This window comes from Misgurnus anguillicaudatus, chromosome 18 (genome assembly GCF_027580225.2).
Source record: "Misgurnus anguillicaudatus chromosome 18, ASM2758022v2, whole genome shotgun sequence".
Taxonomy (NCBI): domain Eukaryota; kingdom Metazoa; phylum Chordata; class Actinopteri; order Cypriniformes; family Cobitidae; genus Misgurnus; species Misgurnus anguillicaudatus.
In genome coordinates, this window is record NC_073354.2 from 7,202,253 (window position 1) to 7,226,668 (window position 24,416).

At 34.9% G+C, this 24,416-nt stretch overlaps 2 protein-coding genes across 2 annotated transcripts; both read right to left on the reverse strand.

Annotated features, from left to right (window-relative positions):
* Window positions 1–166: 166 nt before the first annotated feature.
* On the reverse strand, window positions 167–8,924 carry LOC129429947 (tripartite motif-containing protein 16-like protein). Its single transcript, XM_073855701.1, has 6 exons — window positions 8,295–8,924; window positions 8,015–8,110; window positions 7,702–7,935; window positions 3,128–3,281; window positions 2,926–2,985; window positions 167–2,565 (listed from the first exon to the last, which is right to left on the reverse strand). The coding sequence occupies exons 1-6, from the start codon at window positions 8,883–8,885 to the stop codon at window positions 2,030–2,032; spliced, it is 1,671 nt and encodes a 556-aa protein (XP_073711802.1). The 5' UTR covers window positions 8,886–8,924; the 3' UTR covers window positions 167–2,029.
* A 1,548-nt stretch (window positions 8,925–10,472) lies between these two features.
* On the reverse strand, window positions 10,473–15,667 carry LOC129443217 (tripartite motif-containing protein 16-like protein). Its single transcript, XM_073855700.1, has 6 exons — window positions 14,981–15,667; window positions 14,701–14,796; window positions 14,389–14,622; window positions 13,553–13,706; window positions 13,352–13,411; window positions 10,473–12,826 (listed from the first exon to the last, which is right to left on the reverse strand). Exons 1-6 carry the CDS (start codon window positions 15,569–15,571, stop codon window positions 12,291–12,293), a joined length of 1,671 nt encoding a protein of 556 aa, XP_073711801.1. The 5' UTR covers window positions 15,572–15,667; the 3' UTR covers window positions 10,473–12,290.
* Between the last annotated feature and the right edge of the window lie 8,749 nt (window positions 15,668–24,416).

Genomic DNA, 24,416 nt, shown 5'->3' on the forward strand with positions numbered 1-24,416 from the left:
GACGTCGCGTCGTCCATCTTTTTTTACAGTCTATGATAAAAACATTCCTTACGCTAGAAAAAATAGTCCCTGACTGCGAACAACAACATGAAAGCTCAAATAAAAACAACAAACTGTTCTCAGACTTTGTCTCATTATATGTTTATGTGTTGCTAAGGGTGTTGCTAAGGGCACAGTGATGAATAGAACCGTTGGGTGAAGTTATTGTGAATAAAGCACAGCTATTGACCAATCTAAATCTAGGATTGGACCTAACTGTTTTATAAGGTCTAATTATATATACATGTACATGTTTTTTTCTCTTTAAAACAACATTTACACAACTAAAAGTCATATACCCTGCAATAATTTTGAATGATAAACTTTGTAAATAGATTTGTTTTCCTGGCCATGAACTTACAAAATCTGCAAGCCTTGAAAAACATGATCTTTTTACCGGGCGTAAGTAAAATGCCTAAAATATATATTTTTGTGATTAATTGTGTCTAGATTATGCAGATACAGTTAAGTTACAGCTGAATGTTTTGATTATATTAGATTTTGAACTTGCTATGTCAATGTTGCAATTTTACAATGTTCGGTCTGAAGGGTAGCAAAATTGGCCTGTACACCTTGCACATTACATGAATTAGCTGTACTTCTTACCTGTTAAAATTACTTTTTTAAATAATTTTTTGGTAGCAACAAAATATAATATTGATTTTAAATATCTTTGATACTATTTTGAGTTTTAAAAGTATACTATTTTGAGTTTGAAATTATTTATGTAGTAATATTTTAAACTATCATCTTATTATTATCTGTATATTATCTTATTTATAAAAAATACATTGTTTTATATTGGGTTTTGTTTGCTCAAATATCTGTTTGCTGCAAGATGGCCAAGTGATAATGTTCTGGAATGTGGGATGGGGGTACAGGTGCTATTAGCGTTATAAATAAAGGACAATAAGCTTGCCAGACAGTATTGTGTGAATTATGTGGAATAAACGAATCCTTTGAAATGTATAAATGTGATTGGAATTGATTTGCATCAATATTAATAAGCCTGGAAATAATCAGTGTGTTTTTATTCCAGAAATCTACAGCCAGGACTGCCTTATCTGCAATGCGTATGATGTCATTTATATCATCCAAATTTGGAAAAAGTGACTTTGAGATGGGACTCTGATATAAATGATGAGGAGGTATGTGTCAATGCCTCTGAACTGAAACAGAGAAATTAAAAACTCTATGTCTGCCCATTTGATGATTATGTGGACATCACGGCAACAAAGCCAAGCCATTTAAGAACACATACCTTGCCCCATGACAGGTATTACAGTCTGAAAAAGGATTTTTTTCAATCTCAATATTGATATTTCTGTTATTGATGTAACTTATGATGCCATCTCCCTCCAAATACCACTGGAGTACCTCTAAAAGATTTTGTCAGCTGACAGATAACGACATGAGTAGTTTCCAAAAAAGGCGTTTTCATAAACAACAAAATGGGACAACTAACATTGAACAAGTCTGTAAACACAGCTAAACACAATGAATACAAGTTTTCTTTCAGTTTATCTGGTTCTGAAATACATTCTGGGCATATTTTTATAATAAATGATTTTTCATAAAAATATGGTTTGTCTGGTTATTATGTATTTGTGATTATGTATGTGGATATTTAGTCTACATACACACATGAAGTTAAATGCAGAGATTTACTTAAATAACAAAATGCAAGACAAACAGAATGATAAAGACTAGATTTACAGTAAAATATTTAATAATAAATTTGAAGTTATAACAAACCACAGCAACGAAACCCCTCAGTAGGAACATTGTTATAATAATATTACAGTTTTTGTACTGTATACTGTTTGTACTCTCATTAACATCATGAAAAATAAATCTAATAAAATCAGATTTTTTGTGTGTTTTAGTGTTCAAGCTTAAGCCAGCCCCTCTAGAAAGAAAAATCTTAAAATATAAGTTTATTTAGATGGTACTTGTTTATATAAAACACCAGTATCTAAGCATGAATCATTTATATTGTTAGATCACAAAGTTTTACTGATGAGCTCTCATTTAACCCAAATCCAGGATAAAGAGGTTGAGTGAATGTGGTGTGGACTCTGTGGATGAGGATCATTGTGTCAGAGACGCTGTAGAAACACAAAATTCCTGCACTGTGATCCACATAAACTCCTAATCTACAAGAACTGGACACTACTGGGAGTTTTGTCTCTATGTTATTGTGCCAGAATGAGGATTCAGATGAAGAACAGAACAAACTCCAGGACTGATCATTATATCCAAATACACACTCATCACCATCTCTCTTCCTGCTGATGCTCTTATATGACACTGATATTTCCACACCATCATCCCCACTCCACTCAATCTCCCAGTAACAGCGTCCACACAAACTCTCTCTACACAACACCTGATAATAATCATCAAATCTGTCTGGATGATCAGGATACTGCTGATCTGTGTCAGTGTTTGTACCTGCTCGGTTCTCCTCAGACAGACAAATAGATCTGTGTGCTGTGTTTGGATCCAGAGAGAACCGACTGAAATCTGTGAAAGATAAATACACAATATTTTAATTTACACTAATATATAATATTTGTTTGCATATAATCCTGTATCTATTAGCATTTATTTGCTAATTCAGCAGGCTACTGCATAAAGATATACTGAATATTGATATATATACACTGATCAATCACAACATTATAAACACTAATAGTTGAAGATGACATAGATAAGTTATAGTAGGATATATAATACAGCATGTGAACAGTAAGGTCTTAAATTTCATATGCTGGAAACATTTAAAGTGACAATGGTAAAATAGTTATGTCTATACGACAGGATCAAAACATCTCCAAACCAACAAATCCTACTGCGGTGAATGTTGAATTTAAGATGTCTTACATTGTGTCAGGTCTGCTCTGGTTTTGGGTCCATTGATGGGAATAATTTCAATGTCTGTAACTAAAGAAAAAACTGACACTTGATTCTCATGTAAAAGAAAACTCATTTTAATCTGCTGTGTATTTCTTCTGTTATATTATTTATATGCTACCATAAGACTCATTGTGAGTAAATGAGAGTCTCAGTCATAGTTGTACTTTACCTTCACTAGATATCTTTTCAATCTCTTCTTCACAGAAATCCTCCATCTTTTCTTTCAGTTGAGTGACAGATTTCCTCACATCATCAAAAGATAGAAGAGAACTGAAAATGATGTTGTCTGTCGATCCAGGAGATGAAGAGAGAGACTGAAAACTCTAAATAAACACAACACAATGACAAAAACTATCAACACAAACAACAATCAGATTTCTGCTCATTTATTTTAGTGGCTGATTCAGAAATGACAAACTCCCCTTTCACATCAGTTTTACATCATGATGACATTTTAGTGCACTTTTTAATAAAACAATATTAAAACAGCTTTATTTTTTGAATCAAGAAGTAGTAACTGTGTCACAAGAAAACTACATCTGAAATATGTCAATCATTTCAAAGACAAAAGGCTCTAAAATCAATAGAAATTCATGGCTTTACAGCAGTCCATAATGTTTTTATTTTTGGTTGTTGCTCACTACACCTTCCAGTTCTAAAGTTTATTGCTAAAAGGCTACAAAGTTTGGCATTTGTTTGACCATCATACATGCATGTGAATATGATATAACTTACATTTTAAAGAGGAAGAACAACATTTTCTTTTCTAAGTTTTTTCTAAGTTTCAATTTATCTTCCATGATGTGAACCCAAGTAATCCCCATAAAGAAAACCTTAAAGGCATTCCATGCAGTTTGACGTTTTTGTCAAACAGCGACCCCTAGAGTCACTGGGGAAAACTTGCAACTGTCGTAATTTCGCACCCCCACTCTGTACGTACCTGTAAGGATAGTGTTGGGCGTGAATATACAGAGATGGACTCCGAAGATAATGACCAGGGAATGTTTCACAATTTCATACAAATATTAGGCTACTGCATGTCTACTAAACTACAGATGATGGTAATAGGATAATAAGAAGTTTATGCCAAGTGTAGAGTAGGCGCGTTTGCTGGCTTATTACGTTTTTACAAGATTGCAGCTTAATCACAAGTAAACAGTCTATAGTCTAACGTTATGTCTACTGTATAATTTCATTTGTTATTTAATTGTAAACATTACAAAATGCATTGACAAAGTTAATTGTAATGTATACGTTGCATTATTTCATAACATTGGCCGTTATTCGTTGGCCATAAGAAATCGAAATTAGAAAAATGACTACGTACACATCACAACACAACACTTGAGTTTAGATGGCAAAAAAAAAAACATGTAAGAGAAACGAGTGTTTGTTAGCAAGTCTGCTAAATGCTCTTATGATCGTAAGCTAGCTAGACCCATGTTGAAGTTATTTTACTGGTCTAATTATCAACACTGGATGAATGAACAGCTTAGTAAAAAAATACACACTACAAGCAAGCGCAACCACATACAACATAGACCGCAAACAAATTTACAAATAAGAGATTTACTTACTTGTCCATCAACAAGATCGTCCAGTGCTGTCTATTAGCTCACGCCAACGAGTAAAAACATGACCGAGTGGGACTCTTGTCCGGTTCCTAACTTGGTCAGATTCTCTTTTTCGCTTTCTACTCTCTTCCGAACGGGTTTTCTTAGCTGTTTCCCTCATCGAGCATCACGTCTCAAATGTGCGCGTGCAGTTGTTGTTATTGGCTTGTTTGACTTCATGCAGCGCTGCAGGAACCGACAGCCGGATGACGTCAAAGTGCCGTCTCGGATCATTCTCGCGGTACTTTTACGTCATCCGACTGGCGGTTCTTGCAGCGCTGCAGGAAGCCGAACAAGCCCAACGTGTGTGACGTTGTTGCCGTAAAGCAAGTCGTGATTCTCGCGAGATTTGTCAGGGGCGGTTCTCTCAAGCTTGCATTGGTGGTTTTGCTAGCGGCGTCCTCCCCGAGCTTCAACAGGAGGATGATTCGCCATACTATGACTTCGTTTACCATCGAAATTACTTTGAAGCTGTTATATTAAGGTAAAATAACTGCATAGTGTGTCTTTAACATCTAACCAGATTAACCAGTACAATTACAATCAAAGTCAAATCTTAAGAAACCCAACCTCGACCCCTCAGTTTTATCCAACTACCGCCCTATTTCAAATCTACCGTTCATAGCCAAATTGCTGGAAAGCACTGTAGCCTCCCAACTCCAGTCTTTTCTGGTTAAAAATAATCTATCTCCTCGATCCCTTTCAATCTGGTTTTCGCCCCCTCCATAGTACTGAAACGACGCTGGTAAAGGTAGTGAATGATCTACTGCTCTCTGCTGATTCTGGCTCTCTCTCCATACTTCTGCTACTTGATCTCAGCTCTGCCTTCGACACCGTCTCTCATGAATTACTCATTACTCGTCTATCTAATTTGGGTATTTCTGGTTCTGCTCTTTCCTGGTTTTCTTCCTATCTCAAAGACAGACAGTTTTTCATCTCAGTTAAGGACTCCAAGTCACCTACTGTCCCCATGAAGCGAGGTGTTCCCCAGGGATCCGTTCTTGGGCCCCTTTTATTCATAATCTATATCAAACCACTCGGTCAGATTTTACAACGCCATGGTCTCAACTATCACTTTTACGCTGATGATATTCAATTATACTCTATTTGCACACCCACCCTACCTCTACAAATTGACAAAATTTCAGCTTGTGTAAAGGACATAAAAGATTGGCTTAATTCTAACTTCCTTAAACTTAACATGGATAAAACTGAGATAATTTTTATTGGAACCCCATCACTAACCGCCAATATCTCTTCAAATTTCACCTGTGAAATTGCTGGTTCTCACATCATAATATCCAATACTGTCAAAAACCTAGGTGTAATCATTGACTCAACACTTTCCTTTCAGTCCCATATTAATTCCATTGCAAAATCTGCATTTTTCCACCTCCGCCGCATTGCAACTCCGCCCATTCATCAGTACCAAAGACGCTGAAACTGTCATCCATGCATTTGTATCATCACGTCTAATGCCCTTTTCATTGGTCTACCTGTCAGCTCCATCTCCAGGTTACAATATATCCAAAACTTAGCTGCTAGACTTTTCACTCACACTAAGCGTTCTGCCGACATTACTCCAATTTTGAAAGATCTCCACTGGCTCTCGGTAGTCCATTGTATTAAATTCAAAATCCTACTGCTAACCTTTAAATCTCTGCATGGTTTGGCTCCCCCTTTTCTCTGCAATATGCTCGTTCCCTACACCCCAACTCGCTCACTACATTCCTCTGACTCTAGTCTTCTTGTTATCCCTCTGTATCGCCTTTCTTCAATGGGGGGCAGATCTTTCTCTACTATTGCACCCAAACTCTGGAATTCTCTTCCCCGCTCTCTCTGCAGTGTAAATAATATAATTGAATTTAAATCACTACTCAAAACCCACCTGTTTTCTGAATGCTACTCCTGCTGATTTGATTACGCTGTATTCATTCCAAATTCTCTGTGAATGTTATGTTTTGCCTCTTAATTCCTGTTTTGTATTTTTGGACCTGCCTTTGTCTCTTCTGTACTTTTGTGTCTATTATCATTGTCATCTTGTTAAAATTGTTTTTTTCTTCTTTTGATGTAAAGCGTCCTTGAGCTCTGGAAAGGCGCTATATAAATAAAACTTATTATTATTATTATTATTATTAAATCAGTATCAATGATTTATTGAATAAAAAAACTTTCGAAACTTTTAACTTTAGTATCCCAAGAGACTGACATCTCTTTTTAAGAAAGTATTCTTGCATTTCCCACCAATAATCATCTCTTACAGTTTTTTTCGATTGCTAAACGCCAGTGGGCACAACTGGAGTCACATGTGCAAAACTCTCAACTACAGTCCGCACAGCAGCAGTTCATGTCGACTAAACTCTATTTTGTTTTTCATTGCTTGAACACAGTTTTCAAAACTTATCCCATGACTTTAACCACAACCTGCACAACACTGTGGATTTACAGCACTTTGTTCAAATGCTAACACACTGCTGTCAAAACTGTGAACCAAACATTCAAAACAGAATTGATTTCAGTCTTGTGCCTTTCCAACACTGCTGATTGCAATTTCATATAAATATAAATTCCACTTTCATATACATTTCATATATATATAAAATATTACCTTTCATGTACTTTTAGTTTTTACCTTTTTTTTCTCATTACAGTAATTACGTAAATTACTACAGATTACTGAAGCAAACTGCTAATTTTCACTTACCTAAAAGAATTATTATGTTCTAAAAAAAATCATGTGATAAATCAATAAATAAATCATTCCTTGAAGAAACATTACTTTGTATGACGTCACTGAAATTGTTGAAACGATAAAATTGTTGTAAAGATAAAAAGTTAGTATTTTGTGTATTGGTGTTTGATGTTAGTGTTTTTCCTCTGAGTGTGTTGTGAGTGACAGTGTGTGTTATCTCAGTGAGGGTTGTGTTTAGTGTTTGGCTGCACTGAGCTGTTTTGAGCCTTGCGTTAAAAGTTTAGCTCAGGTGACTTTTGGTATTGCAGACTGTAGTTGGAGTTTTGCAAATGTAGCTCCAGTTGTGCTTACTGTCGTTTAGCAATCGAAAAAAAACTGTAAACAGATTTTAAGATGTATTTATTGTCATGTATGTTGTAGTGTAGAGTGTTGAGTTACCTGAAGGAAACTGATGTGATCTTTTGTTTGTGAAAGTTTCTCCATCTCATCATTTCTCCTCCTCAGATCATCAATCTCCTGCTTCAGTTTCTTCAGTAGTTCTTCAGCTCGACTCACTGCAGTCTTTTCCTGATCTCTGATCAGTTGTATCACCTCAGATCGTCTTCTCTCAATGGATCTGATCAGTTGAGTAAAGATCCTCTCAGTGTCCTTCACTGCTGTCTGTGCAGAGATCTGTTAACACACAGAGACTGAAACTCAATCTCAAACACTTCTTACAGTAATTTATGTTTCTCTATTCATCAAAACTCACCGTGTGAATCTTCACAGCCTCTCTTAGATCCTGAAGCTCCTTCTCTTTCTCCTGGATTATCTGATGGAGTTTGCTCTGGTTGTCCTCCAGTAGTCTCTGTTCAACAGATTAATAATAGATAACTCAACTGGTCAAGAAGGGTTGAGAAACAAATCTAGTCTGAAAACAGTAAGTAGTTTTATAGTCAATATGTCATGTCGTGCTCTTGAGGGCATGCAGGTGACCACTGTAGCAGCAGCAGCTTTTCTATATATTTCATATATTTTGCATTTGTTCATACCTGTTTCTCAGTTGTCTCTGCTTCAGATGATAAAGTGTCGTGATTTTTATGTTCATCCATCATGCACAGAAAACCAATACATTGGTGATCAGTGCGGCAGTAAACCTCAAAGAGTCTGTCATGTTGAGAGCAGATCATCTCCTGAAGTCTTCCTGTCACATCAATCACTTTGTGTCGTTTTCCTGTGCGAAAAGCTTCATGTTGTTCAAAGTGAGTTTGACAGTAAGATTCAAGACACACCAGACAGGACTTGATAGCTTTGTATTTTCTCCCAGTACAGACGTCACACTCCACATCTTCAGGTCCAGCATAACTGAGAGCAGATCTATCAGTCTGAAATTTTGTCTTCTTCAGTTTCTCCACCACTTCAGCCAGCATGGTGTTTTTACCTAAAGCAGGTCTTGTAGTGAAGATCTGTCTGCACTGAGGGCAGCTATAAACTCCTCTCTGATCATCCTGATCCCAGCAATCTGTAATACAGCTCATACAGTAACTGTGTCCACAGTTAATGGTCACTGGATCCTTCAGTAAATCCAGACAGATTGAACAGATGAACTGATCCTGAGACACTGAAAGATTCGCTTCCGCCATTTTACTGAATGCACAAATACAGAACAGCACATGAACAACAAAGTTTCAGTTTCCTTTCTCAATAAACGCTTCCTGCTTCAGTGCTCGTTCACTAAATGTCCACTAGGTGTCAGTCTCACCAACAGAAAATCACACCTACCAGCAAACAACAGTACTGCAATACTTTGAGATTACAGGTCCCACTATGTATGCGGTTTCAAGATGACTTAAAATGATTTAAATGTGACAAGAATTCACATGATATAACTACAAATCAAGTGTGTTTCTCACTGTTTGATTATTTTATACATACATCTTTCTAGTTATGCCAAGTGCTACAGAGAAAATAAATAAAGCATCACACACAAGTTTTTTATACAGTAGAGTAGCCTATTCAATTTTTCAAAGTCTTGTTTTAAAGGGCTCATATTATGTAAAATCCACTTTTACAAGGTGTTTGGACATAAATGTGTGTTGGCAATGTGTGAACCACAACAATAAAAACAAACTGTTATTAGAATATGTAAACATTTATAAAAACAAAGGCTCATTTTTGATGCTTCAGATTACTGTATTAGACTGAATGAATTCTATGTTGTTGTGGTCACATGTTTGTTAAAATACTGATCCACCAAAAAACACCCTTTAATTTCAACAAACAACAGTACTATTCACCCATTTATGCACATTAGAGCACACAACATTTCCAAAGATAAACACATTAACTTTTATTTCACATAATATGTGTCAGAAGATGACCAATCAACAAAATGCAATACTCTAAAGAAGGGGTCTCCAACCTTTTTGTGAACAAGGGCTACTACCACAATGGATAAAACAATCTGGAGGGCTACTTTTTTAAAGGGGCCATGGCATGAAAATCTGACTTTTTCCATGTTTAAGTGCTATGATTGGGTCCCCAGTGCTTCTATCAACCTAGAAAATGTGAAAAAGATCAACCCAGTAACTTAGTTTTGGTAAACCATTCTCTACAAGCACATGAAAAAATAGGTAGTTGAAATTTGGCTCTCCTTATGATGTCATAAGGAGCTCTTATTATAATAATAATCTGCACTGTCCAACCACAGCACTGCCATTTAGTGCAGAGAAAAGCACAATTGAGTTTTAATTGCAATAAACCACCAACATTGTGATCAGTGTTTCAATTTCATCAGCTCATTTGCATTTTAAAGGACACATCCAAAACAGCACATTTTCGCTCACACCTACAAAGTGGCAAATTTAACATGTTATAATAATTTATGTATATGGTATTTTGTTCTAAAACTTCACATATGTGCTCTTGGGACACCAAAGATTTATTTGACATCTTAAAAAAGTCTTGTGCCATGGCTCCTTTAATATTTGTCTACTCAAAAAGTTTTACTTGTTTATTTTATTACTTGTTGATATGTTTTATCATTATTTAAAATGTTAAACAACATAAAAGAAGGCAAGCTAACATAAAAATATGCAATAAATAAAAATTGAGGTTAATAATAGAATGTGCTTTGGCGAGCACCTCACAGACTCTGTACCAGCAAACATGTTGGAGACCACTGCTCTAAAGACAGCAATGAACAATGCAAAGTAATGAAAGATACGAAGCCCAGCGTATGTACACAGTTTATTTAAAACAAATAAAAAACTGAAATCTTTTATGTCATTGAAACAGATTCGTTAGAAATAACGGGGTTGTCCAGCAGCGTATAATCACACAAGGCTCTGATTGGCTCCTGGTGTTTGTATGAGTGAGAGTGCAAAAAATGTGCAATGATAACTTTCTACACACTTGCATATTGACTATTAAACACATTATCACTGCACTATAAAGAAATTATGCTATGTTTACTTTATGAAAAAGGTCTGAAAGCTCCACCTTATGGCCTGAATCTGACCATGAAGATGATTTTAATGCAACATACAGACATGAACTCTAATACAGATATTTACTTGAAGAATAAAATACAAGACAAACAGAAAGATAAAGACAAGATTTACAATAAAATATTTTATTAATTTTAAATTTATATAAAAACCACAGCAAGAAACCCCCAAATAATTTAATAACATTGTTATAATAATATACAGTTTTTGTACCGTACTGTTTGTACTCCTCATTAACAGTGCTGTTACCTATCAGATACTCATACATTCATCATACAATAAATAAGAAAGCATCTTAATGTTGCTTTATGATGTGTTTTGAGTCAACATCACTATAAAGTGCCTTTTTGCTATCAGAATCACTCATGAATATCAATAGTTCAAAATAATAATTATTATAAATGGCAAACATTTACACACAAGTACAATGATAAGTCTCCTTAAATATGTTTTACTCATTTTATACCATTTCATTTAAATGGATGTATGCAATTTGGCATGTCCCAGACACTGCTCAGCTAACTTTAGTAAGTTTAAAAAGTAAACAAATTACATAAAATTCAAAAAAGTCATTTTTATAATTTATATTCATTTTCATAATAATATTAAGCATTTTGCACTTCTCCCTGAAATTGTCATTTTGGGGTAAACGCCCCTTTAAGAAACCAAGTGATGTAGTCTGTGACATCCCGTCCCCCATTTGGTCTTTATTCTGTGGAGGTTAATAATGCACTCACAGTAAGTATCTACACTTATTTTTTCTTATTTTCATCATATTGTTTGTAGTTGTGTGTTGTCAAGCTTAAAATGTCCACCCTGTCATTGTGAAATATTTATCAACAAATAACTTTGCAGAAAATCAAAATATGTATTTTAAACAGTACACAGTCAGCTTCAACTGTGAACCACTTAACATGAATGGAGAATCTCTGATCTTTTGGGGGAATTGTGCAGTTTCAAAAGCACTTTATAGTGATATTCACTCTTTTAGTGTTCAAGATAAAGTTAGACAGCCAATCTAGAGAGACAAATCTTAAAGTCATTATAAAGAATTAAATATATATTTTAACTCATCTAGATTTCAATGTAGTTATTTTTTTTCGAAGTGTGCAGTTACCATTTTTTTATCCCTATAACATTGTTACATGTAATCTGTTACTCCCTAAGTATATATAATTTGGGGGTGGTTTCCTGGACAGGGATTAGACTAGTCCTAGACTAAAATAAATGTAAGATGTGTCCAAACTAAAAACAACATTCACTGATATATCTTAAAATACATCAGTGCCCTCTCTTTTGCCTTAAAATGCACACAAGTTATGTTTTTAGTAAGGCATGTTTGTTAAAACTAGTTATATATCCTAATTAAACTAATGCCTAATGCTATTTTAAGATAATCCCTGTCTGGGAAACCGCCCATAATGTAACATACAGTATAGATTTAAATTAAGATTTTGTTTGATTTGTCAACTGAAATATAAGTTGGTTTAGATGACACTTGTGTATATAAACTAAAACTAGTATCTAATCATGTATCATTTATAATGTTAGATCACACAGTTTTACTGTTGAGCTCTCATGTAACCAAAATCCAGGATAAAGAGGTTCAGTGAATGTGGTGTGAACTCTGTGGATGAGAGTCGTTGTGTCAGAGACGCTGTAGAAACACAAAACTCCTGCACTGTGATCCACATAAACTCCTAATCTACAAGAACTGGACACTACTGGGAGATCTGTCTCTATGTTATTGTGCCAGAATGAGGATTCAGATGGAGAGCAGAACAAACTCCAGGACTGATCATTATATCCAAATCCACACTCATCACCATCTCCCTTCCTGCTGATGCTCTTATATGACACTGATATATCCACACCATCATCCCCACTCCACTCAATCTCCCAGTAACAGCGTCCACACAAACTCTCTCTACACAACACCTGATCCCAATAATCAAATCTGTCTGGATGATCAGGATACTGCTGATCTGTGTCAGTGTCTGTAGCTGCTCTGTTCTCCTCAGACAGAAAAATATATCCATTTACTGTGTTTGGATCCAGAGAGAACAGACTGAAATCTGTGAAAGATAAATACACAATATTTTAATTTACACTTATATATAATATATTTGTTTGCATAAAATCCTGAATCTATGAGCATTCATTTGTTAATTCAACAGGCTATATTGTATACAGATATACTGGATATTGATATCTATACACTGATCAATCACAACATTAAAACACTAAGAGGTAAAGTGAACTGAACATTTAAATTTCTTTTTTAGGCATTTAGCAGATACTTTTATCCAAAGCAACAAAGATCAAGCAATTTCTCAGGCTAGAATACAAGAAGTGCTTAAACCAAGTTATCTGTTTTCACAATCTCAAAACAATACCATGTGAATAACATAAATTACATTATTATAGTAGGATATATAAGAGAGCAAGTGAACAGTCAGGTCTTGAATTTCATATGCTGGAAACATTCAGATGGGTAAATTAAAAGATCTGAATGACTCTAGGATAAAATAGTGATGTCTACGACAGGACCAAAACATCTCCAAAACAATGTGAACAATGTTGAATTTAAGATGTCTTACATTGTGTTAGGTCTGCTCTGGTCTTGGGTCCATTGATGGGAATAATTTCAATGTCTGTAACTAAAGAAAAAACTGACACTTGATTCTCATGTAAAGTAAACTCATTTTAATCTGCTGTGTATTTCTTCTGTTATATTATTTATATGCTAATGTAAGACTCATTGTGAGTTAATGAAAGTCTCAGTCATAGTTGTACTTTACCTTCACTAGATATCTTTTCAATCTCTTCTTCACAGAAATCCTCCATCTTTTCTTTCAGTTGAGTGACAGATTTCCTCACATCATCAAAAGAGAGAAGAGAACTGAAAATGATGTTGTCTGTCGATCCAGGAGATGAAGAGAGAGACTGAAAACTCTACATGAACACGACACAATGACAAAAACTATCAACACAAATGACAAAAACTATCGACACAAACAACAATCAGATTTCTGCTCATTTATTTTAGTGGCTGATTCAGAAATGACAAACTCCCCTTTCACATCAGTTTTACATCATGATGTCATTTTAGTGCACTTTTTAATAAAACAATATTAAAACAGCTTTATTTTTTAAATCAAGTAATAGTGTTGCAAGAAAACTACATCTGAAATATGTAAATTATTTCAAAGTCATCAGTACAAAAGCCTCTGAAATCAATAGAAATTCATGACTTTACAGCAGTACATATTGTTTTTATTTTTTGTTGTTGCTCACGACCCTCAAGTGCTGAAGTTTATTGCTAAAACTCTACAAAGTTTGGCATTTGTTTCACCATCTAGTATATACATGCATATATAATATTTACTTACATTTTAAAGAGGTAAAACATCATTTTCTTTTCTAAGTTTTTTCTAAAAAACTTTTTCAAAGTGAAATCATTATCAATGATTTATTGAATGAAAAAACCTTTTGAAACATTTAACTTTAGTATCTCAAGAGACTGACTTTTTTAAGAAACTATTGTTGCATTAACCATCAATGATCCTTTCTTAAACAGATTTCTTTAAAGATGTATTTATTGTCATGTATGTTGTAGTGTAGCGTGTTGAGTTACCTGAAGGAAACTGATGTGATCTTTTGTTTGTGAAAGTTTCTCCATCTCATCATTTCTCCTCTTCAGATCATCAATCTCCTGCTTCAGTTTCTTCAGTAGTTCTTCAGCTCGACTCACTGCAGTCTTTTCCTGATCTCTGATCAGTTGTATCACCTCAGATCGTCTTCTCTCAATGGATCTGATCAGTTCAGTAAAGATCATCTCAGTGTCCTTCACTGCTGTCTGTGCAGAGATCTGTTAACACACAGAGACTAAAACTCAATCTCAAACACTTCTTACAGTATTTATGTTTATCTATTCATCAAAACTCACCGTGTGAATCTTCACAGCCTCTCTTAGATCCTGAAGCTCCTTCTCTTTCTGCTGGATTATCTGATGGAGTTTGCTCTGGTTGTCCTCCAGTAGTCTCTGTTCAACAGATTAATAACAGATAACTCAACTGGTCGAGAAGGGTTGAGAAACAAATCTAATCTGAAAACAGAAAGTAGTTTTACAGTCAAGCTGTCATGTCGTGCTCTTGAGGGCATGCAGGTGACCACTGTAGCAGCAGCAGCTTTTCTATATATTTCACATTTTTTGCATTTGTTCATACCTGTTTCTCAGTTCTCTCTGCTGCTGCTGATACATTGTCGTGATTTTTATGTTCATCCATCATGCACAGAAAACAAATACATCGCTGATCAGTGCGGCAGTAAACCTCAAAGAGCCTGTCATGTTGAGAGCAGATCATCTCCTGAAGTCTTCCTGTCACATCAATCACTTTGTGTCGTTTTCCTGTGTGAAAAGCTTCATGTTGTTCAAAGTGAGTTTGACAGTAAGATTCAAGACACACCAGACAGGACTTGATAGCTTTGTATTTTCTCTCAGTACATACGTCACACTCCACATCTTCAGGTCCAGCATAACTGAGATCAGATCGATCAGTCTGAAGTTTTGTCTTCTTCAGTTTCTCCACCACTTCAGCCAGCATTGTGTTTTTACCTAAAGCAGGTCTTGTAGTGAAGGTCTGTCTGCACTGAGGGCAGCTATAAACTCCTCTCTGATCATCCTGATCCCAGCAGTTTGTAATACAGCTCATACAGTAACTGTGTCCACAGTTAATGGTCACTGGATCCTTCAGTAAATCCAGACAGATTGAACAGATGAACTGATCCTGAGACACTGAAAGATTCGCTTCTGCCATTTTACTGACTGCACAAATACAGAGACGCAGCCAACAGCACCTGAACACCAAAGTTTCAGTTTCCTTTCTCAAATTGAAACGCTTCCTGCTTCAGTCAGTGCTCGTTCAGTAAATGTCCACTAGGTGTCAGTCTCACAAACAGAAAATCACACTTTATATTCATAGGAGTTTCGCCTTTATGCTTGAGGGGCACCTACCGGCAAACAACAGTACTGCAATACTTTGAGATTACAGGTCCCAGTATGGGGCTTCAAGATTACTTAAAATTATTTAAATGTGACAAGTATTCACATGATATAACTACAAATCAAGTGTGTTTCTTACTGTTTGATTATTTTATACATACATATTTCTAGTTATGACAACCGCTACAGAGAAAATACATAAAGCATCACACACAAGTTTTTTATACAGTAGAGTAGCCTATTACATTTTTCAAGGTCTTGTTTTAAAGGGCCCATATTATGTAAAATCCACTTTTACAAGGTGTTTGGACATAAATGTGTGTTGTGGCAGTGTGTGAACCACAACAATAAAAAAACTATTATTAGAATATGTAAACATTTATAAAAACAAAGGCTCATTTTTGATGATTCAGATTACTGTATTAGACTGAATGAATTTTAAGTTGCTGTGGTCACATGTTTGTTAAAATACTGATGCACCAAAAAACACCCTTTAATTTCAACACTGAACAGTACTATTCACTCCTTTATGCACATTAGAGAACACAACATTTCTAAAGATAAACAAATGAACTTTTATTTCACATAATATGTGGCAAAAGATGACCAATCAACAATATGTAATACTCTAAACTAAAGCAGCAAAGAACAATGCAAAGTAAAGAAAGAAGCGTATGTAGTTTATTTAATACAAATAAAAAACTGAAATCTTTTATGTTATTGAAACAGTTTTGTTAGAAATAACGGGGTTGTCCAACAGCGTATAATCACACAAGGCCCTGATTGGCTCCTGGTGTTTGTATGCACTTTATATGAACGATGTGACTGGAATTCACTACCTGAGTGATAAAGAAAGAAAAGCAGAAAAATCATGAAAATGTATATGTGAAAGAGAGATGTTGAGGTCTGAAAGCTCCACCTAATGACCTGAATCTGAACATGAAGATGATTTTGATGCAACATACAGACATGAATTCAAAATGCAGATATTTACTTGAAGAATACAATACAACACAAACAAAAAGATAAAGACAAGATTTAGAGCAAAATATTTAATCATACATTTAAAGTTATAACAAACCACAGCAACAAAACCCCTTAGTAACTCAAGAACATTGTTATAATAATATTACAGTTTTTGTACCGTATACTGTTTGTACTCCTCATTAACAGTGCTGTTACCTATCAGATACTCATACATTCATCATCAAATAAATGAGAAAGCATCTGATGATACAAAGATGTTGCTTTATAATGTGTTTTGAGTCAACATCACTAAAGTGCTTTTGCTGTCCTCATCAGAATCACTTCTGAATAGCAATAATTCAAAATGATTATTGTTATAAATGGCAAACATTTACACACATACAAGTACAATGATAAGTCTCTTGAAATATGTTTTTCTCATTTGATACCATTTCATTTAAATGGATGTATGCGATTTTGGCATGTCCCAGACACTGCTCAGTTAACTTTATTGAGTGTAAAACAAGTCTTTTTTATAATTTAGCCTCATACTTACACACGCGAGTGCAAACACACCCAAACAAATAACACACACGCACTCGCGCCGCACGCGCGCGCACACACATACAGCACATTTGTCAGATCCGTGGGCAGTGCCGGGTTAAGCCTTTGTGAGGCCCTGGGCTAAAGCTGGTTTGAGGCCCCCCCCAATATACACTGAAAAAAATAAAGGCTGGATTTACTAAGTGCCCCATTGCGTAATTTTTTTTAGTAAAACTTACTAAAAAAAGGGGATGCAAAAACGATGCACTGTCTATATTTTTTGTAAATCCAGTGTTTTTTACAGCGTATGTGCAACATTAAATGGCTAAAATTATTTAAATAAATTAAACAATATTATCAAATAATTTTACAATCAGAAATAGCACAGAAAATAACATTTATTTAATAAAACTTACAAAAAAAAGTGCCTCTTTCTGCTCTTCTTTAAAAAGAATTCTTCAATTAAATCATTAAAATCAAGTTGACGCAAAAGTAGGCTGAAATTATTTAAATAAATTAAACAATATTATCAAGTAATAATTTTACAATCAGAAACAGCCCAGAAAATAACATTTATTAAATGCAACTCACAACTAAAAGTGCTTCTGTCTGTTCTTCTTTAAATATAATTCCTCAATTAAATTATTAAAATCAAGTTGACGCAAAAGTAGGCTGAAATTATTTAAATAAATTAAACAATATTATCAAGTAATAATTTTACAATCAGAAACAGCCCAGAAAATAACATTTATTAAATGCAACTTAACTAAAAGTGCTTCTGTCTGTTCTTCTTTAAATATAATTCCTCAATTAAATTATTAAAATCAAGTTGACGCAAAAGTAGTAGAGCCCAGAATTCTCAGCCCGAGTCCGAACTTTTTAATTCTCCCCATTAGGAATCTGTGTCCGCAGATATAGTTACTGCATCGCGTATGTTTGTGAGTAGAAGTCTGTGCTGTCTGCTGTGAGGTTTTTATGAGAGAAGCACAAACTTTTGAATAGTCTATTTAATATGTAAAACTTGAATTTGAAATAAAACTTACTGCGGAGAAGTTAATGAGATCTCTATCGTCTCTCTTGCTACGTGACGCGACAATTATTTATTATTTCAAATCCGTTTACAAGATAAATATATATACATTGTGTTGTTAAATTGATGAAATTATCTTGATATATGCTACATTTATTATGAGAAGCCTTTTCTTTTTACTGTTACACTGTAGACAGTAATATATGTATTTTATATAAAACTCTATGGTCATGAGAGCACATTATCCATTATCTGTTGGTTCATGTTGGTCTAGTTTAATTCAGGGTAATCCTTTAATAAAATGTATAATATGTTATAAAATATTTTATTGTTTTGTAATATTCACAGCGCACATTCTCTCGGATCGTTTTAAAACATTTTAAATCATTCTGCAAAATTCTGCATAGATTTTGCAAAAGAAATCCGCAGAAATAGCAAAAAATAACTGCTTACACAGCTTGTACAGCTGTACTCTTGCAGCAATTAAAGCAGTTCAGTTTTGTTTTAAATTGCAAAATAGTTATATTTCTTTTATTTTTACATTTTAGAGCAGTTTTTGTTTGTTAAAGTTTTTATGATAAGTTTTTATGAAGTGGTTAGCGGCCGACAGCAAGTTGACGACATGTATGATGAATTGAGCCTCTAAATCAACACTTCACTTGCCTATAATAACAACTATTTAAAATAAATATTTTCAGCATATCACAATGTTAGTTTAAACGTTTATTATCAACACACACTATTTTTAAAAAGCGAAGGCAGGTTGCTCTGGGTGCAGAAATTTAAAAATAAAGGGCTATACAAAACGAAACGAAATAAACATGAAACAGAATAAACATGCATGTTGCCTTATCTACAACTTCGCTTTTGCATATACATTTTTTTAATGTAAGGACTTACCACAGAAGATGGCTATTCGTGTATCCATCAAACAGTTAAACTAAAAAAAAGTCGATCCATACACAAACAAGAAATAAAGACACAGCCTTCTTACACGAAATTAATACAGGGAGAAGTCTTTAATAGATTATGTCTTGGATGCTGTCTTACGTTAAAAGTGTACCCGTTAAAATATTATTACTGCAGTTAAAGAGTTTATTTTGATCATGGTTTGATCTGGATAATTCTGAAATTAGCCTACTTTTCAGTCATTTGCGATGTTACAAGGTTGAACGTCTACACGTATTTGCGAGGTACATTTGCAGAGGTACATTTGCAAATGATTCATAAATAATACCTCTGTATTTTAGAAGTAATGTATACTCAAACTCTAAAAACAGCAATGTGATTGCGGATGCGCTGAGAGAGAGAGAGAGAGAGAGAGAGAGAGAGAGAGAGAAAGAGAGAGAGAGAGAGAGAGAGAGAGAGAGAGAGAGAGAGACAGAGAGAGACAGAGAGAGACCGCGGCCTTGTACAAGAGTGGAAATGATCGATGTTATTTGAAGTCGGCTCTTAAAGGACAAAATATCCCATAAGCTATTACGTAGCTATTATTAAAAAAATTCAGAACATTCTTGCGACCCAGTGGTTGGGGGCCTCTGCTCTAGGTAGGTAGCACTTACGCATAATTACGTCAATCAAAATGTTTTTAAAAACTCAAAATAGAATTGTCTCTGAGGCCCCCTAGTGTTCGAGATTTACTTAAATAACAAAATGCAAGACAAACAGAAAGATAAAGACAAGATTTACAGTAAAATATTTAATCATAAGTTTGAAGTTATAACAAGCACAGCAACAAAACTCCTCAGTAACTCAAGAACGTTGTTATAATAATATTACAGTTTTTTTACTGCCCATGTAGAAGGTGACGTTCTCGCGACCTTTCACAACGTTCCCTAAAAGTTCTCTAAAGGGGATGAAAAATCCGTACCTTTAGAGAACATTAGGTACATTCCTAAAATGTCCTTTGTTGTTTATAAAGGTCTTGTTGAAGACTTCCTTATGTGACTTTAGGGGGATGCCTGAGACATTAACAGAACATTCCCACATGGTACTGTTTTGGTCATATCATAACGTTGCCGATATGACTGTAGGAAGATGTTCCATATTGGTTATTCTGTGGTCACATAAGAACGTTACAGAGAGGACATTTGAAACATTTACAGAACTGTCCTACATGATCCTCTGTTGGTCCTATAATAATGTTCCTGATATGACTTTAGGGGGACGTCCCATATTGATTATTCTGTGGTCACATGGCAACGTTACAAAGAGGACCTTTTGAACATTAATAGAATGTTCCCACATGGTCCTCTGTTGATCATTTAAGAATGCTCCTGATATCACTAGGAGGACAAAATATGAAAATGCACTTTTTTAACATTTTATTTTTATAGGCTGTTAATACAAAGGATGTGTCAATGTGCAGTTATACAAACAAAGTAAAAATAAATGATTTCAGAATGAAGAAAAATAAATGAGTGATTCAGTCTGCACTATCATACATCAGACAAAGACTTAATGGGTTTTTTTTTTTAGAGTTCATGGTTGAATAAGTATTTTGAGAATGTGAGTGAGTTTTAGTCCTTTCACTTTTGTCTTTGTTCTTTAAGCAGTTATTTATTTTATAAGAGAAATTAAATAAGACTTATGACTTAACATTAAATTGTGTTAACAAGCACAAAAATACAAGTAAATAATACTAATATGTATTATGTGTACTCTTCGAATATGATGATGTAGATTGCAATGCATTTTGGAAACAGTAGTCAGTTAACAGCAGCAGCGTTCAATCCACTTTATGAAAAGGACTACCTTTCCCATAATGCCACAGCTTACAAGAGGACCCGGAAGTCGCATAAAATTCAAACTGCCACACTTGACGACGCGTGATCTTTATATAATACTGTTTTGTCTTTATATAATACTGTAAGGTAAGTTAAGATACTTTTCTTTTTAAATCTACATAGATTTCACTCGTTGTTTCACAGCGAGCTACATTAATGTTTTTTCTGTTTATTTGCTATTCTTTTCTGTGATGTTTTTATTTGTATGTTATAAGTGCTAGTGTTATATTCTTAGTTGCCATTTAAACAATATGCATAAAGAGGATGTTAAAGAAGTCTATAAGATGTTCAATCTTTACAAAATAAATTAATGCTCAGCCCACAAAGAAGCCAACCGAAGATCAGATGTTTTGTGCACAAAACAAAAAATTTGCACTTTTTGGAAATGCTTTTGTAAAGGAATTTAACACCTAAGAGTCATACATTAGTGTTTGTCTTACTCTTTTATTTGACTTTTTTTACAATAAAAATGTAATCATGTTTGTGTTTTGTTTGCAGAAGTCATGTACCACACTTCATTAAACCTGAAGAAGAGTATCTTCCTGCAATCTGGGTAAAGAATGATGTACGTTTAATACACTTTATTTAAAAACTTAACTGAACAGTCATGTTCATTATTTATCATTGTGCAATTTGATTTAAATTACAATATTGAATGTATTGAATTTGTTAAGTTTTGTATGGGTTAATTTCTTGTATGGGTTAATTTGCCTATAGTATTAGATACAAAAGCACAAGTGTTTTGGCTTAAAAGTGACAGCATGTCTTAAAAATGCTTAGATACTGGAGCTTGCATTGTTTGAAGTAGTAAAGAATAATGGCAAATAATGTAGCAGGCAATAAAAAATACTCGACCAAGAAGTTTTGGAGCTTAACATTTTTGTAGTTTGTAAGTTAACTGTAAAAATGTCTGTAGAAATTACAGTATTAATGGGTATTACTGGCAACTAGCTGCCAGTAACTTTTCTGTAGATTTTACATTTATGTTATTTACTGGCAACATTTTGTTCAAAGTTAAATGAACATGAAAATTTTTTTTGACTTTATCTTCTACAGTAAGTTACTGGCAACCAGCTGCAAAATTACAGCAAATTTTTTAGAGTGTTGGTCATTTGAAAATCTTACTGGAAGTCTGAAATCTTCCAACATATTTTTTCAAATCTCGATTTGAATGTCAAAAATCTTAATTGTTGGACTTGTTATGTTTTGTACTGTGTGTTTTTTGTCCTTACTTATGCATTTTATGTAAATGTATTTTTTAACTGGATTTTTATGCTGTTATTCTGCAGGCTCCAGACCTGGGGATTGAAGTTACTAAAGGTTGAGAAGGTAGGTTCTGAGAATGTTCTGGGAACATTAAATTTCTACGTAAAATATGGTCCCCTTACCATTCCCAGAACGTCAAATAACATCCTCCAACCCTTAAAAGAACTACAACACGTCTGTCTGAGAATGTTCTGGGAATGTTACAAGACAACGTCCTTAACACCAGCAGGGTCGTTCTGAGAATGTTATGGGAACGTACAATTTCTAGGGGGGTGTATACTGTTTGTACTTCTCATTAACATCATGAAATAAAAAAAAACATCTGATGATACAATCAGATGCTTTTAAATGTGTTTATTGTTCAAGCTTAATTTAAGACAGCCCATCTAGATAAATCTTAAAATATAAGTTGATTTAGATGACACTTTGTATTGAAGTAGTAAGGCTGACAGAGAAGGTTGCAGAACTAGAAGCGCGCATCCGAACGCTAGTTGAGCACAGTAAGACCGCTAATGTTAATGTTACAAACACTGTTTCGGGTGCGCCTAGTGTTAAGCGTAATACACATGGCTCGGTTCCGACTTCAGAGTCAAGGCGGCTGACTAACTGGGTGACTGTCAGGCGGCATAGTCACATTCGGCACCCAAATCACGCTCCTGTTTTAATATCAAACAGATTTTCTCCACTACCGGGAGCCAGAGCGTCTGACATTAGATCCAAACTTAAAGTGCTGGCTAATGCTAAACGTAAGTTTTCTAAGATTGTTATTCACGCCGGCACGAATGACACCAGACTCCGCCAGTCGGAGATCACCAAAGATATAAAGAGGTGTGTGAAATTGCAAAAACAATGTCAGACAATGTAATTTGCTCTGGTCCCCTCCCCACCTACCGGGGGATGAAACTTACAGTAGATTAGTGTCTCTTCATGGCTGGATGTCAAAGTGGTGCCTTCAGCATAATGTAGGGTTTATAGACAATTGGAAGCATTTCTGGGGAAGACCTGACCTGCTAAAGAGAGTGGCCTCCATCCGTCTCCGGAAGGAAGTGCTATTCTCTCTAGAAATCTGACCGATAGTCTTACTTTTGATATTGTCTGACTATCCAGGGCCCAGGTCAGGAAACAGACAGATCGGCTTACCCATCCGTCTGTTAGCTGCCTTGACATGTCAAGATCACATATATCGCAGCACATAGAGCCTTTTTTACCAGAGTACCAACACATCTCGACTGTGTCTGTTCCTCGAACAAAAAAATACAAAGCACTGTTTACCTCGTCTCGTACAAATCTTATTAACATAAAATTAGAACACAATACATTAACAGATGAAACTCAAATGTTAAAATTTGGCCTTCTTAACATTAGATCGCTTACCAGTAAAGAACCTATTGTCAATGAAATAATTACAGATCAAAACTTAGATGCACTCTGTTTAACAGAGACCTGGCTTAAAGCAGACGATTACATCAGTTTGAACGAATCCACCACACAAGACTATTATTATAAACACGTTCCTTGTCTAAAAGGGAGAGGATGTTTGTTCTAGCACATTGGATGCCGTTGCTCCCATTCGAAAAAAAAGAGAATCAAAGAAAAAATGCCAGCTCCATGGTATGACCATCATACTGCAGCCCTTAAAAAAGAAGCTAGAAAAATGGAAAGAAACTACTGAAGCACAAAGTTAGAGGTATGGCGTTCAGCATGGAAAGAGAGTGTTCAACACTACAGACAGGCTATAAAAACCGCCAGATCTACCTATCTCAGTACGCTTATTAAAGAAAACTTTACGCGGAGAGCTTGTAGAGAGAGGATTCATTACCTGCACTTAATGCGCACGTCTTGGACTTCTAGCACTAAATCCATCGTGTCATGAGCAGCTGCCCTTCTCTCTGTCTCACGTGCACGCGCTCTCGCCTCTGTCCGAAGTCTAAACATAAACTAAAGTAGTAATCCTTATGTATTTGTTCAGTTTAATGCGTTTCATGCGAGCTGAGGCAAACTTTCATTTTTTTTTAAATATGACCCACTGCATATTGCCGCTTCTCTCACACTCGTGTACGTGCAGAAAG